Source organism: Haliotis asinina, chromosome 7 (assembly GCF_037392515.1).
Source record: "Haliotis asinina isolate JCU_RB_2024 chromosome 7, JCU_Hal_asi_v2, whole genome shotgun sequence".
Classification (NCBI taxonomy): Eukaryota; Metazoa; Mollusca; class Gastropoda; order Lepetellida; family Haliotidae; genus Haliotis; species Haliotis asinina.
Window position 1 is genome coordinate 46,686,401 of NC_090286.1, and position 16,309 is coordinate 46,702,709.

General features: G+C 40.6%; 1 protein-coding gene across 6 annotated transcripts in view; it reads right to left on the reverse strand.

Moving 5' to 3' along the window:
• Nucleotides 1-1,334: 1,334 nt before the first annotated feature.
• LOC137291216 (scavenger receptor class F member 1-like) overlaps nt 1,335-16,309 on the reverse strand; it is a 49,164-nt gene continuing 34,189 nt past the window's right edge. For 3 of the 6 annotated variants that reach the window (XM_067822506.1, XM_067822508.1, XM_067822507.1), the window contains 6 exons: nt 12,126-12,406; nt 11,713-11,769; nt 10,262-10,999; nt 9,136-9,250; nt 5,921-6,018; nt 1,335-2,351 (listed from right to left, as the gene is read on the reverse strand). In XM_067822506.1, the coding sequence (XP_067678607.1) occupies nt 2,230-2,351; nt 5,921-6,018; nt 9,136-9,250; nt 10,262-10,999; nt 11,713-11,769; nt 12,126-12,195 (1,200 nt within the window). In that variant the 5' untranslated portion in view covers nt 12,196-12,406 and the 3' untranslated portion in view covers nt 1,335-2,229. Of the gene's footprint in view, nt 2,352-3,905; nt 3,967-5,920; nt 6,019-9,135; nt 9,251-10,261; nt 11,000-11,712; nt 11,770-12,125; nt 12,407-16,309 lie in introns of all 6 variants that reach the window. The other 3 variants (XM_067822509.1, XM_067822512.1, XM_067822511.1) reach the window with 2 other exon arrangements.

Consider the following 16,309-nt stretch of genomic DNA (forward strand, 5'->3'; position numbering starts at 1 on the left):
CCAAAGTTTCGAATTTGCAGGATCCGAAGGGCCTGTTCTTAATTCATTATAGGGATTGTGGAAAGCTGTAATTTCAAGCAAGTTGATCTCCCTTAAAAGCCTGAGACTAATGTTGAACCAACTGCAGATCTGTTCCAATATGTTATTTTGTTATGTGTTCTTAGAGTTAATTTCTCTCAGGAGATACACACAATCATTTGTGATGTGCCGATTAAGCTCTGAATAGCAGAGTCAACTTGATAGCAGTTCTGAACTTTTATTGCAACTGATTACCTTTGAATCTGAACTGTGAAAGCACCAATAGCTTTGAATTCCTATCTTGATCAGAGGGAGCGTCATCAGCTCAGTTTGATGAGTCAGTACACGTTTGAAAGTCTTAAACTTACAGTCCATATGGTATTAAAATGTTGAAACGTCACATATTTTCCACAGCCACCTGAGCTGTGTTGGACTGACTTTGATTCTGAAGATCTTCAACAGACTCACTATCTGTCTGCTCTGGGGACTCAAACAATTAGGAAACGAGAGAAAACCTAGCTTGTCTGTGTGGTCCCACACACTCCTTACATCTGTATTACGTAACAACACCATTTTCACGAGTACAACATTCGCCTTCAAACAACAGTATTTACGGTATTTATCCCGTAAATATACATATGTGAGAATTTAGCTTGATTCAGCGACTATATATTGTCTGATGCAGTGGGACTCTGCACTGTTATGCGGAACCATGGCATTCATGGGTAACGCGTGGCCCGTTTTATGGGTACGTATTTTCTCTTAAACAGAAGCAAGAAAACGTCCATGAAAACCTCTGCAAGAGGCGGAGTCAATTGTGCACTTCTGACAATATAATGAGTGTGTATTTGTTTCAGCCGTATCGCTACTGTTGTTTGTAAGCGACAGAATCTGGACCAGACAATGCAGTGATTATCATGATGCGATCCAATGACAGAAAGCATGTGTTTATGACTAACTGTATCACAATGACACCAGGTGTTTGCGAAAATGTGAGCATAGCTTACCCCACCGGTTGTAACCCACATACACATTGTCAGTCTATTCAGTTGTTCACATGAAACAACTCGGGAACACATACAGAAGATATACTGTGCGCTCATTGGCCCAATTGCAGCCCAGACCTTGGTGTTATTGAAAATACGGAATGTGCAATTTAGACGGTACTGCATTGTAATGGTAATTGTTTATATACATAACCAAATTTGACCAAATTACTTATTCTCATAAACCACCTTAGTGGTACAAGAGCATATACCATAAACATATATACAAATACAAATTCAGCTTCATGATAGCAGATAAACATAAGGAAACAACTTATTAACAATATTTTATTCGACAGGAGGTGATAGATGAATAAAATATTTTGATCAGTTTACTGTCTGGAGAGTTTTGGTAGATAATATTGATTTTTGAAAAACTTTCTTGCATTGGGAGAAGAGGTTAGATGAGTGTTTCCTCAAAGTATCTAGTCCTTTGCTGTTAAATATATAACGATAGTCATCTGAGATGCTTTCAGTGCATAATTGACACGTTCCATTTTTCCTTGGAATATTACTCCAAACAATAGGTAAACTATGGCTGCACGATCTAAACCTCAATAATGGTGAAGAAGGCAGGTTTAGAAGGACCAGATATACATCAAAATTAGGAAAGTAGAGCTGACTCAAACCCTCAGTAGACCTACCACGTACCTGTTTGAAATTAATCGCCTGACTGCAGCACCTTACCGATTTCGATATCTTGAACTGGCATTAAATTTAAAGAAAACCAATGAGTAATGAACAACAGATACACAATGTATATTTCTTATAACAAATTTCTTTCAATACGACGTACATCCATCTAGCAAGAGATCACATTACAGACTATCACTATGTTGTACATTTGATACAACAGTTTCATATACAATATCAACGCTAGATTTTTAATCATCCAATGAAACAGATTTCATAGGTTTAACATATGTTAAAATTAGAGTTTGTTGGCTGTGGTAAATATAAACAAATTGTTTATTATTGAAAATACCATGTCCTTTTCTCACATGTCATTAGTGAAAATGCACAGTAAATAGACAGCTTTTTTTTGCTCATAGGATATTGGTAATATGAATGCATCACTTAAAAACAGTGATGACACCAGATGTCTGCGAAAATTGAAAAAAAAATATAATAATAAAAAACCACACCGGCTGTTCATAGATCGTCTCTATGACACATGGAGTCGTGTATTTTCTACAACTGGCCCAGCATCTTTACACTGACAGCGTCCCATGATGCAGTTCCTCACTACACACGTCCATGTGTGTTGTCTGTCATCTGAGCCTTGACCTAGAAACATAGACGGCCTCAGTGCAGGACTGTGCATAAAAAACTACATTTATAACAACGACGATTAAGTCGAAATGCCGGATATAACGAACTGTTTGAGTGATTGAGTGAGTTCAGTTTTACGCCACACCCAGCAATATTCCAGCTATATGGCGACGGTCTGTAAATAATCGAGTCTGGACCAGACAATCCAGTGACCAACAACATGTGCATCGATCTGCGCAAATGGGAACCGATGACATGTGTCAACCAAGTCATCGAGTCTGACCACCCGATCCCTTTAGTCGCCTCTTACGACAAGCATAGTCACCTTTTATGGCAAGCATGGGTTGCTGAAGGCCTATTCTACCCCGGGACCTTCACGGATGACGAACTGTTTGATCCATCCACACCCTGTTACAGTATATTTTAGACGAAATAATGCTATGACGATCTAAAATTAATTGTCCCTCTGAGTTAGTAATAACATCTGTTAATCTGTTTCAAAAGCCAGGAAAAAAGAAAACAAAGTGATAACAATAAAATGAAATATAGGAATATGTTCACTAAAGAGCATTTACGGCACATTAATAATAATAATGGAATAAGGTATGAAAATGAGACCTGTATGTGACTTACCTAGGTTATCCGTAACAGTGTCGACTTAACGCACTGACGACTTTGTGACAAAATAAGTGGATAACCTACTGTAAGGTGACCAATGTGATACTTTAAGCATTAAAGATTCATTTGCAAAAGCATTGTTGATAAACGATTCAATTAAAGAACGAACAAACGAACGAACGAACGAACGAATGAATGAATGAACGAATCCCTGGCTGCTGGCTGCATCTGTGAAGAGTTGTGCCTCCTGGGAGTCCAGCCAATGGGGGTGCAAGAATAAAGTGGTGCCATTATGATTAGCCAGAAATTGGAGCCATACGTTTAAGTCTGCGCGGATACCCTGTGTAATTCTGATTCTATGGTGTGGCTGAGAACACACTTTTTGAGCATGAATTAAGCGCCTAATAAATGGTCATCCCATGGGTATAGCCTTACAAACGAAGTTTTCCAACCATTGATTGCAAGTTGCGCAAGGTCGCTTTTTTGTTGCGTGCTGTCAACATGTGACTGAGCTGTTGTATCAACTGTTCTACCTTATCCTGTGGATAAGGATTTCGTCGTTAATAGTATCAATGGTTAAACCCAAATATGTCAAGCACGTAGTAGTGTGAACTGTTTTACTGGCGGCCAATGGAATGCCCAAGTGATTGAATAACTTCAGCGATGCTGTAAGCAGATGCTCACAATTTTGGATGTTTTGGGCAGCCAGGATGACATCACCAAAGTAGTGACTAACATTGTCGCTGCTGGTATCCTTCCTACCAGCCCATTCCAGAAAGGTACTAAATTATTCAAAAAGAGTTCAAGAAATTGCACAACCGAAAGGAAGACATTTGTCATTGTAGTAATTGTGTTGAAAATGCATGCCAAGGAGAAAGAATTGGTTAGGTGATACTGGTAGGAGACGAAAGGCTGATTTTATGTCGAATTTTGCCATGTATGCGTTCATACCTAAGGATTGCACCATGGCGACTGCCTGGTCGAAGCTGTTATACTGTACTGTGCAGAATTCCTGTGGGATGAAATCATTGACTGACTGGCATGATGGATAAGACAAGTGATGAATGAGGCGGAAGGCAGCCTCTGTGTTTTCTTCAACTTCAACTTCAACTTCTTTATTCTCATAAAAACCACCATTGGTGGTACAAGAGCAAAGAATTTACAATATGAACACTATAAATATAAACATGCGTCATGATGGTGAGTCATTTACGTAACAATTCATACAAGTGAGAAATAAAAAGTGATAAACCTTTGGTAAGTTTAAAGTTGGCAGGCGACACAACCTTACTAAGAGATGATAAATTGGCCCAACTGTGATATTTTGCGGGGATGAATGATTTTCTGTAAGAATCAAGTGACATACATTTAAAAAGATAATGGAATTCGTCCCCAACTAAGTTGCAGTTGCATAATCTACATATTCTTTCTTCTCTCAGTATGTTCTGCCATCTGCCAGTTTCGATCGGAAGGTTTAGATTTAAGGTTCTAAATTTCAAAATAGGGATGTGTATAAATTTTGGAAGTAAAAGATATTTCTCAAAGGACAGTGATTTTTTAAAGTATTGATAATAGACTCCCTTGGAACTGGAACGTTTATCTTCTTGCCATTGTTGAATAAACTGATCTGTTAGGATTTGTTTTGCTTTTAAAGCTAAGGACTTTGTAGAACATGCCGAGGGATTTACATATAATTCGGATAAACCGATTCTGAATAATATATATTTTATTGAGTGTAACCAAGGATATGCTGTAGGGTGTTGTTCACAGTCACGACTAATATATTGGTATAAAATATGACAAAGTTCTTGGGAACCGGACCAAGTGGGAAAACTATAAGGGACGGCAGAGGGGGTGGCGAGAACGGACCAGCAATACGACCTGCTTCAATTTCCTTAGTCAGCAAGACAATATGTGGATGAATATTTGTGGATGACTATTCGTGGATGATAAATGTTTTGCATTCCGGGTGGCACTGTGTATTGTAAACTGAAACCCTGGTGAAAACCTTCCTGTAGGATAGTGCTATCATTCGCATTAATGCTGTGATAAGAAATTAGCCATGGGGTTAGGTTGCAGACTTTGATTGGTGAGGGTGCTAGACTGAGATAAGTGATTGTTGCTGATGTGGCTCTTGTTGGCATGTCCTGGAAATGAGCTGTGTTCGGGCCTTGAGCCCTTGTACTGAAAGCATGTACGGGCTCCATGCCCAGTGCTGTCACAGGACTGGCACTTGTGCACATAGTTGCAGTTCTGCCATCTGCAACCCTGCTTATTAAAATCCCAACATCCGGGTGCGGTGGTATAGCGACGCTGGCTATGAAGTCTGTTGGCGGATTGCTGGGGTTGTCGCTGGTTGGGAAGCATTAACTCCAGCCACAGCTGACCGTCGATAGTGCCCCAAGGCCGTGTCGGGTTGCACTTCAAGCGCTGTCTGAACTGAGTGTCATACTGTGCCCAACAATCCCCGCCAAAACGTGCTGTTGCCCCTCACACTGTCTCCATGTATGCAAGCAAATGCTACACCATGTTGGGATCTTGGTGCTTGTCGATATAATACTGATGTAAGTGTGAAAAGCGGACGTCCACTGGCCTGTGGTCAGTGGGCGTGAGGGTTGCTGCTTAGGCCTGAAGACCACCCGTGCAGAACTATCCAATTCCATAGAAAAGTTAACGGACTTCTGTGATACATCGTCTTGAAGTAGCAACAGTTTGCGCAGGTCTACAAATTCCCCCTTATGTATTTTTCCCCGAATAGACGCGAGGACATGGGAACCAAGATTCTCGGTTTGCACCCGAAATTGCCGGTAGCCACCGTGGTGCGTGAGGTTGTCAGGGTTGCTAGTAGTTTGGACAGTTGGTTGCGTATTATAGTGAGCGCGTGCATGTGGTGGAGGATGGAACCTGTAGAAGTAAGGCACCCGGTTGAATGAGAATGCTATTAGCGGCATTAGCAAGTGACCTACCTGTCTCTGCGACTTCGTGACTGACCCCAGGAGCTGGCTCTGTGCTGGCCGTTGACGACGCCATGGGAGTTGTGTCACTAGACTGCTCCCGCGACGAGCTAAAATAAATAAATAAATAAATAAATAAATAAATAAATAAATAAATAAATAAATAAATAAATAAATAAATAAATAAATAAATAAATAAATAAATAAATAAATAAATAAATAAATAAATAAATACGGAAGATTAATCAGTTTCTCAACATATCTTCATACTGTTGTATGAATATATGAGTACGTGAATGAGTGTGAGAGAATGAGAGCGTGCGAGTGTGTGAGAGCTTGAGAAAAGCACCACGTCGTTCTACATATACCGGCAATATCACAACGAGAGACACAAGAAGGATCCCTGATGGTCGAATTGGTTGGCGTATGTCATCGTAACCAATCCTGAATCTATGCTAATTGTGCCAATCTCCGGTCAACAATTTACTGACATGCGTCGATGTGTGGGATACTGATGTGTACAACTACTGTACATAACAAACGTTTGATAAATATCTTGAATTCACTTTGTGTTGGAAGTCATGAAGCTTCATACATGTTCCTTTATGATTTTGTCTCGCTCACGTGCGTGAACTGTTAATGTTAGAGGTCGGTCACACTTGAAATTCATGGGCGGATCCGGGAATTTTAAGAGGTGGGGGTAGGGGTGGGGGTGGGTGGGGTTGGATGATGTAAACACTGCTTCTGTATTCCTGGGGAAAGCCTTGGGAATTCCCCAGCACGAATGTTTCTCACCATTTTCTTTTCTACAAATATGGTTTTAGCATAGTTTTGGTTGTCAGATAGTTTGGCTGCTTTCTGTCAAGAACTTCCTTTCCTCGGAAACGAAACGAAACTATTCACATCCAATATGTGAAACTGACCAGTGTTCTAAGAGAAAATTATAACATTGGCGGCACAACGTGAAGCCAAGGTTAATTGTTTTAACTGCACGGAATGTAGGATAGGTTGGGTGGGCGCGAGAATATCAGCGGATGTTTATAGTGTATATCTCTTGTGTAACTCACTTGGGGTATATAAGGGTTTGAATGGCCATTCTAAGACCAGTCCTTACTGCGACAAATTAACCAAAATTTTAATAACATATTTAATAGAAATTTATTGTCTTTGGTTAAGTACATAGATATAAGCCTATCGCTTTTTCCACAGAATTTGGACCAGATAAGCTGAGGTTTATCTCTGTTTTTTTTAATGCGAGGCTACATAAGGGTTTTCTTAAGGACTTTATTGGTTAGGTTTGAGTTGTATGTGTATGAGTTGTCGCAAATAAACATCAAAGTGTATGGGTTGTTGCAAATAAACATGGGTCTCTCCTCCAAATAGTATTTGTTATATTACTGGTGAGAAAACATAGACAGTCTAAAGCAATCTGTGGATTCACGACTCTCTGGTTGACCCACAAACGTACGGATATTGTAGCCATACGAATGTTTTGTTGTCCTCCGGGCGGATTCACAGAGCGCTCGTAACGTTACGACCTGTCGTAACTCTATGGTGGACCATAAACGTACGAATACGTATGCTTTGTGGACATCAAGTCCTAGGAAACGAAATCAAAATATTAGCACCCTATCGATGTTCTCTATCAGTGTTGTAAGCGGAAAGGGACAGATCAGTAGTGACGTCAACGTAGAATCGCTTAACGTACATGCACATCAATGGAAATATTTTCAGTGACGTATATCATGTCGGCCATTGACTCCCTGTATTAGTTTGAAAATGTATATCGACCCGCGGCGCGATCAGCTTAATTACTAGGGTATTTCCTAAGGTATTTTGTCATCTAGTCGTGGCATTATTTGAACCTGTTTCTTGTAACAATACCACAGAATAGGCTCCTGGTCAAATTAAGAATGAATACTCTCACGTTAACATCTGAATTTGTTGACCCATATTTCCGTGTCACAGTTGGCCGTTGATGTCAGTGTAATCAGGGAGACTATCTAGAGATTATCCCTGGTGTAATCAATGTCACAAGTACTAAAGGAAACCGTATAATACATCTCTCAAAGTATGACATAGTGGTATGAAAACTTTAACAAGTGACTTTTACCTTGCGTAAAATCATTGGAGAATGAACCTAGACAGGTCATTGGCCATTCATCACACGCAAAGTGAAAGTCAATTTTTAATTGATGGTCAGTTGTAAAGAAGGGCTTTAACTATTGTTCATGCATGTATCATGTTGCAGCTTTCCTAACGGAAATTCCTTTGGATTTAATGTCTTCTATCGCCCTTTTCATGTTATCAGTCCCTGTTGCAACCCGTTACCTTGTTCACTTTGTTGCAGAACCCACAATCCGTTATAACACAAATAAGGAAAAGTGCAAAAGATGTTTGTCAGAACGTGTTATTTTCTTCCGATAAGATTATGTATAATGTTATCATGTTTTATGTCCAGTTTGATCTTATTTACAAATTGTTGGATTGATGTCAGTTTGTTCTTATATTGAAAAGGGGATGAGATTGTTATTTCAAATTTGTCAGTTTAAAGGTGTCGTCCGAGTATTGCCTTCCCACGGCTATACGCTGAGGCAGTAGCCGGACTGGGCATAAAACGGGCTTTTTAAAAGGATTTGGCGTCATAGTACTTCGAAGCCGGCTACTTGCATTCACTAGAGTTCTTATGTCCGTTAGATTTCATTAAAAACAAGTCGTAAGTAGCACATGATCTTAAAACCGGAAACGGTGTTGCTTAGTGCAGATGTAAGACTATGAGGGGCGTGTCAATTAGTGAGTTTTAGTGAGTTTAGTTTTACGCCGCACTCAGCAATATCCCAGCCACATGGGCTTGTATTGCTGAAAATAATACGTCCTGGGCCCAAGAAGCCTACACTGATATCCATATATATCCTTCTTTATATGTATGTGGATATCAGTGTACAAGCCCCTGTGATCCCAGCATTAATCAATTAAGTATGAAGGCAGTTACTGAACACTTTGCGGTTCAGTGTTGCCCCTAGCAGACGATCTTTTGGTGACGCAGAGCGGAAGAGGAATAGTCATGCGTGTATATGTTGCGCAACAGACTGTAAATACATGTTCAACGAGTATCCGGGTACTGTCCGTGTACTGATGCTGCCGTTCTAGTCTGTAGACTGAGGTTATTGGTCACGATGTAATGGAGATATGACAATATTCACTGGGATCTTCAATTACAGTCTCACCTGTTATTCTTCTTTTTCCTTTTGACAACAATATAAATGAAGATAGCTGCTGCTGCTGCTGCTGCTACAAGGATTGCCCCAGTTACAGAACCAGCAATCTCTCCCTCATTTTCTCCTTGAAAAAAAAAGATTTGATTTCGTTATGTCATACAATCAACAAATCACGTCGTAGACATGACGTCATAGAGTAATACAAGTCATGAAACCACATGAAGTCACATCAACCCTGTTGACCAATCGACTTTGAGAATTACTAAAATGCAGACCTACAGAGGACGGAACCTTCATTCTTCATCCAGAAGAAATCTAATCGTATGTCTCTAAGTACTCAATCCACAGTACCAAGCAAACTATTTTAAACTGGCTGTGTATGAGGCTTTCCCTAATGTGACAGGATCTACATGCCTTGTTTTTACTCAAATTTCACTTTGTTTCAGTTCACCTATTCATAACATACGTCTCTGCCTTGCGTGATCAAATAGCAATGGATGTCAACAAAACCCTTTTCGTTTTCTGAACTGATTGACGTCAATTATGAAAACAAAGTAAGTACTAATTTCTTACTCTCATTTGTGTATCGGCTTGATCAATTATTATATGTATACATTAACTGAATTCCAGACACACATAATCATCTGCCTCAAAGATATACAGACCGAAATTCTTCTTCACTTACAGCTCACTTTAGCTTACTTTACGAGAATCCTTCTGGACGCTGTTGCGGGAGAGTTTCTAACGCTTACCCCAACAGAATCTTGAACTGAGCCCCGTTTCACAAAGCTATCGCAGCGCTACGACTGTCGTACATACTACACTGTAACACAGACTTACGACCGTCCTAGCGCTACGATAGCTTTGAGAAACGGGGCCCAGGACAAGATTCTGTTGGGGTAAGCGTAAGAAACTGCGAAAGAATGACTGTGTCTATGGTACAGCATAGGAGGTACGCCAGTCATAGGGATATGACTGCTTTATGATAGCGCTATGATAGTTTTATGAAACTGGGCCCTAAGTCCGGATTCACAAGGCGTTCGTAACGTTACGACATGCCGTAATTTTATAGTTGACCATAAACGTACGAATGCTTCGTGGATCGCGAGCCTGTTCTATAATGACTTAAACGTACCAGTAATCTTGTCACTACTGCTGGTGTTGCCGCATGTGGCGTTGTCTCGTGAGCACTCTGGACACTGTTCCGGACACCGATTGTCACACCTATCTCCCCGATACCCAGACTTGCAGGAATAACATTGTCCAGTATTTTGGTGGCAGACACAGGTGCCCGTACAGTGAGCACATAGTGACGACTTGTTGGAAGCACCTGTTGTTCTGTTAGCTGAACATTCTACCTCCTTACAGTTACCACCACACTCTTTATCACATGTCTCCCCATAATACCAAGGGGTGCATCCACCAATGCAAGTCTTGGTGTCTCTGTCACACAGGTGGTTCACACATCTACCGGGACATTCTTCTGAACAGTTCTCTCCTGTTTTCCCCACTTCACATTTGTGGCAATGTCCGTCCACAAAGTCGCAAACACCATTCTGACAGTTGCTGTCACATTTCTTCGTGCAGTCGAGACCCCACCAAGTGGGTTGACAGTTGGTGCAGTGGCCAGTGTCCTGGTCGCATACGGCTTGACTCCCTGACTCATTCCAGCAGTTTGCTGGGCATTTCAAAGCACAGCTGGAGGAGTAGTACCCATGTTTGCACGACACACATTTCCCAGTCGTCTTGCTGCAGCCGTAAACGCTTCTACATGTCGAACTGCAACTCTCCGTACAGTTGTCGCCGTACCAGCCAATCTCACACGTACAAGGGGGAGTGTGGTACGGTGGCACGCAGTGGGGAGAGTTGCCACCTAGAACACACGTTCAGGGACCGTTCATAATTTGTAGGTAGGGACGGTTGGTGGGGGTGATGATTTTGCTCCTCATTTTGGGGAGGTGGGGTTGTCATCGAAATTTGTACATGTTGCTATTGTAAAAAATATATTTAAACATTATAGAAAGGTGGCGGTGGGTGGTAGGTAATCAGCTGCTGTTGTGGCGTCTCACAATAAACACATAGTAGATGTTCTTTTTACCAATCAATCAATCAATCAATCAATCCTGGTTCGGTACGCCACGTACCCGCTATCAGTATGACTAGGATACTGTCTACTGACATCGTTACACACCCTCAGTCATCCCTGGTTTGGTACGCCACATGTTCACTATCGGCATGACTAGGATACTGTCTGCTTACATCGTTACATACCTTCAGTCATCCCTTGTTCAGTACACTACATGCCCACTACCAGTATGACTAGGATACTGTCTACTGACATCGTTACATATCTTCAGTAATCCCTGGTTCGGTGCACCACATGCCCATTATCAGTATGATTAGATACTGTCTTCTGACATCGTTATATACCTTTAGCTAGCCAGCACTGGTTTGGTACGTCACTTACCCCTATCGGTATGACTAGGATACTGTCTTCTGACATCGTTCTATATCTTTAGCTAGCCAGCACTGGTTTTGATACGTGACATACCCACTACCAGTATGAGTACTGACACACTTACATACCTTCAGTTGTTGAGATGAAAGACACGAAACACACGAACAAAACCAGCACCAGTGTGACTGAAAAGGACACAATTGTAGATGAGAGTTATTCGGGAATCCCCTGATGTACCTTGTTGAAACAACGCATTGAAAAATTCATTCTAACAACCTTTAAGCATTTTCTGGGAAAACTGATTTGTCCGACAAATGCCAAATCGAAATTGCCATAATACAAATAATTATGTCTAGAGGCTAGAAAACGCAGTCCGAAGTGACAGCCACCACAGTGGGTCAGAACAGCCAATGATAGATTATCTGATCCAGACTCTATTTACAGATCACCGCCATATAGATGGGATGTCGCTGAGTGTAGCGTTAAACAACAAACAAACCAACAAAAACATTGGTCGTTTAGGGAACAGAAATCAGCGAACCTGTTCTACTCAAGATCGGCCGAGAAATGGTAGACTGTGGATTGCTACTGAGATTATCCGGGTACTTCATCTGCGGATCCGGACTGTCACAGCAATTACATCTGCAAGCATATGGTTGGAGAAGAGCGTCGGAACGTTGGGGGGTCGGAGTGTCGGTTGTTATCGTCCACAGACCCTATTTAGGCCCTCTGGATATTAATCTTAGGGATTCACATCGTTCTGACCACTGTTCAAGCAGGATAAACCCCAGGCCTCACACAGCAGATGCCACTATTCTGTATCTGCAGAATGAAAACATTACAAAAAACCATTCAGAACAGCTTTGGGGGCTCATTGTAACGACAACAGATATTATAGACATTCTCCAACTGGAAACTTATAACCGTTTTTATGTTTCTGCATGTTAACTGGCATTACATTTGGATTGCTGATTGTTAAACTGATCCAAAATTGCACGCTTTATAGTGAAAATACACCAAAGCGTTTCTTTTTTGGTGGAGTGTGTATCCATTCTCGATTATCATACTTTACAACAGATTAGAAATGGTCTTCATCTTCGAAAAGACATCGATTACTTCGATTACAAAATTTTATTTGTCGAGGTATCTTCGATGTAAACCAAGTAAACCATAGTTTGTGGGAACTTCATCGAAATTCAAAAGTCTGAATGCTAAGGTCAATACATAAAACATATGTAGTGGCTTTCATATCAAATCATCTACAAATACATTTTGAGCATAAACATATTTTGTCTTAAGAACAACAATACTTTACCTGTATTTTCTGCTACACGGTGTCTTTTTTATGCATCACCATATCCACAGTTTTAGAAAAAATGTATTTTTGTTAACTTATTTTTGCTACGCGGGGTTCTGAGTAGTGAATGAAACTCGTCTTTAGATGTATAAACCAATTATCGACTATTATGGAAGACAGTAATGACTGAGTAAGGTTTAACCCAAATTAAAACAGATAATTTACACACTTGGGTTTAACCTCATTTTGAACAAACTTAAGTGACTAAGTAGGCATTGGCCCCAATCTTTTATATTGCAGTCAGCTTACTGACGAAAACTGCCCAAAGTCAATTAGGTTTCGGTCGTTTACCACGAATATGGCGCTTAGTAACCTAGAAATCGGATTCGAACCCACAACGGCAGGTTTCTGGTGAGACAATATTCCAGCAAATATCACGGCAGGGGACACCAGAAATGGGCTGCACACACTTTACTCACGTGGGGAATCGAACCGGGGTCTCCAGCGTGAAGCGAACGCTTTAACAACTAGGCTACCCCACCACCCCTTCAAGAACTGAAGTTCTGCACGTTGAACTATTCCCGAACTGATAGCAGCAGCTGGAACATTTCGAAAGTTCCATATTGACACAGTGCAGAATCCTCTGTGTGTTTAGTTAAGAGATGAGTAGTTACCGAGGTAACCCTATGCATAAAGTTCCTATGATGTTAACTGAATGTGTCAGCTGAATGTTATGACATTGTCAACAAACCCTCCACCGTCGATACACTTGAACAACCAGGTAAAAACCGGTGTTGAAGGCAATACAAACAAAACGCGATCACTGTGAATGTTCTTTTGTACTTCGATTTCATAGAGGAAACCCGTAAAGGTCCCGGGGTAGAATAGTCCTTCAGCAACCCATGCTTGTCATAAAAGGTGACTATGCTTGTCATAAGAAGCGACAAACGGGATCGGGTGGTCAGGCTCGCTGACTTGGTTGACACATGTCATCGGTTCCCATTGCGCAGATCGATGCTCATGCTGTTGACCACTGGATTGTCTGGCCCAGACTCGATTATTTAAAGACCGCCTCCATACTGCTGGAAGATTACTGAGAGTGGCGTAAAACTAAACTCACTCACCCATAGTGGACATTTGAATCCTGTATTAAATAAAGAGTGAGTGAGTGAGTTTAGTTTTATGCCGCATATTAAGTAAAGAAGAGTCATCAAAAGATGACAACCACGCCGGCATCCACATATTTGAACAAAACAGCTCATCTGACGGTTACCTAACAGTTACTTAATGTCCAGCTTGACTTTTTAAAGTCCAACACTTTCCATGGTAACCAAGGAATTTTTTTTTTAAATCTGTAAATGGCAAAAGGCACCACTGTCGGTTCTGTTTAACATATGTACCAGTCTTTGTTGAAAATTTACTGAACGGTTTTTGAATTATGCTCCGGAAACAAAATGGTTACGGACGGACGGACAGACGAACGAGGCGTCGATTTGTTTCTCATTACACGCCTGGGATAAATAGTGATGAAGAAGCGCTCCCTCGATCCATTCAATCTGGTTCATTTTCAGTAGGTACTTACTTTGCATACATATCTGCACTTGTCAAACCATGCATATGGAAATGAGGGGAACTTTGTGCCTAGGTTGTTTACACTGCACTTGTTCTTCATGTGTGTGTTTACCACTGACGTGATAGAAATAAATACTTGAACCGAGATCTCTATTTGACAGTCAGTATAGTGACAGTATCTCCTGTTGATCAGACATTCAATCAGTATTGGTCCGTTGGTACGTATGCGTTTCTAGCATTTCAGTCCAGTCCCGTAACATGTGAAACGTGTGGTCTCACCTTAGGCAGGTGAGTTTGTTCATATCTGCCTCTGTTCACCCAGCAGAATATGGGTGCCCGGTGGGATAAGTCATGTGACTATGGGTTTTCCGGGGTAATTATATGTCTGCTTTGACTGTTAGCGCTATGAGCATTCATTTCGTGAATGGAGTTTGGCGCATTATAAATGCACATATTATTATTATTATTGAATATTATTATTATTATGCGGGACGGCGTGGGTAAAGCGTTCGCTCGTCAAGCCGAAATTCTGGGTACAATTCTCAAATAGGTGAAATGTGTCAGTAGCATTTCTGGTGTCCTCTGTCGTGATATTGCTGGAATATTGTTAAAAGCGGTCTAGATTAATACTCACTCACTGCACGGACGACTCGGTCGTGTAACACGCCATACTTCACGGGACAAATTAGACTAATTATAGACAGATCAACTAAGGTGAAGTCATTTTTACTTCACTACAAATGTATTATGAAAACAAATGAAACACTTTGAAGGTTAATCATCTGCCAATGGTAGAAATGGTAAAAAACTATTAGAACGGAAAAATAACGAAGCCAATGTACGTCTCTATATTTGTCTCATAACCCTAATTAGTTTATTGTCATATTTGTATGATTTTGAAAATAAAATAACACACGTTTACTTATAGTAAATTTCTAACATGACAGCAACATTTATACATTGTATAGATTGCCAATGTGGATCCTATTTCACACACATACGCGATCTAGTGTGTGTTTTCTGTTATATAGATTCTGCTGAATGCTACAACAAATAAATCAAAACAAAATGCAAATAATGAATGTAAAACAGACTAATTTTATAGCAACAATGTCAGGCTGCTACCTTGTTCAGGAATGTATCCATCCCTGTGTCGTGTGTCTTACAACAGTCTAATTTGCGAAAAACTAACAGTTCGTTTCATGTTTTTCACATTGGTGAAAACCTGATAAACCTCTCATTGGTCACCCACGATAGCGCACCTGGCAACTAATTGTATCATGTAAGTAATTTAGTTAACCAATAATGAGCAATCAATCAATCAACGAAAGGGTGGTTAATTTTTGAAGGGAGGATGTTGTTTTTACACTCGCACTTTATGACAGGGTGCAGTCAGTATAAATTAGTACATCTACACACACTGCCATTTGACAAATCAGCTAGAACATAAAAGTAAGGTTATGGTGTTATCGGTTAATCCTTTGATCGATGTTTGTTGTTGTAACTCAGCTGATAAACTCTCTTGCACGACTTACATGCACATATTACATAACATACAATACATTTGCCACTACAGACCTTAATTTATGATGTTGAGTATTTACTCCAGACAGGAGAAATGCCAAATGGGAACCTTTGTTGAGTAACCTGAGTGGTGATACTACTAATTATATCTGTTATAAACTCATTGGCTGATCATCCAGAGAATGATGACAAATAACACGTGTAGGTTTACACCATCAAACGCGTGTTACAGTAAGGAAGATGTAATCTCCGTGTCGCACGCAGCCTGAAAACACTTATGGGCCGAAATTTGTTTGAGGATACCAACGGAACTTCGTTACATAAGGAATACA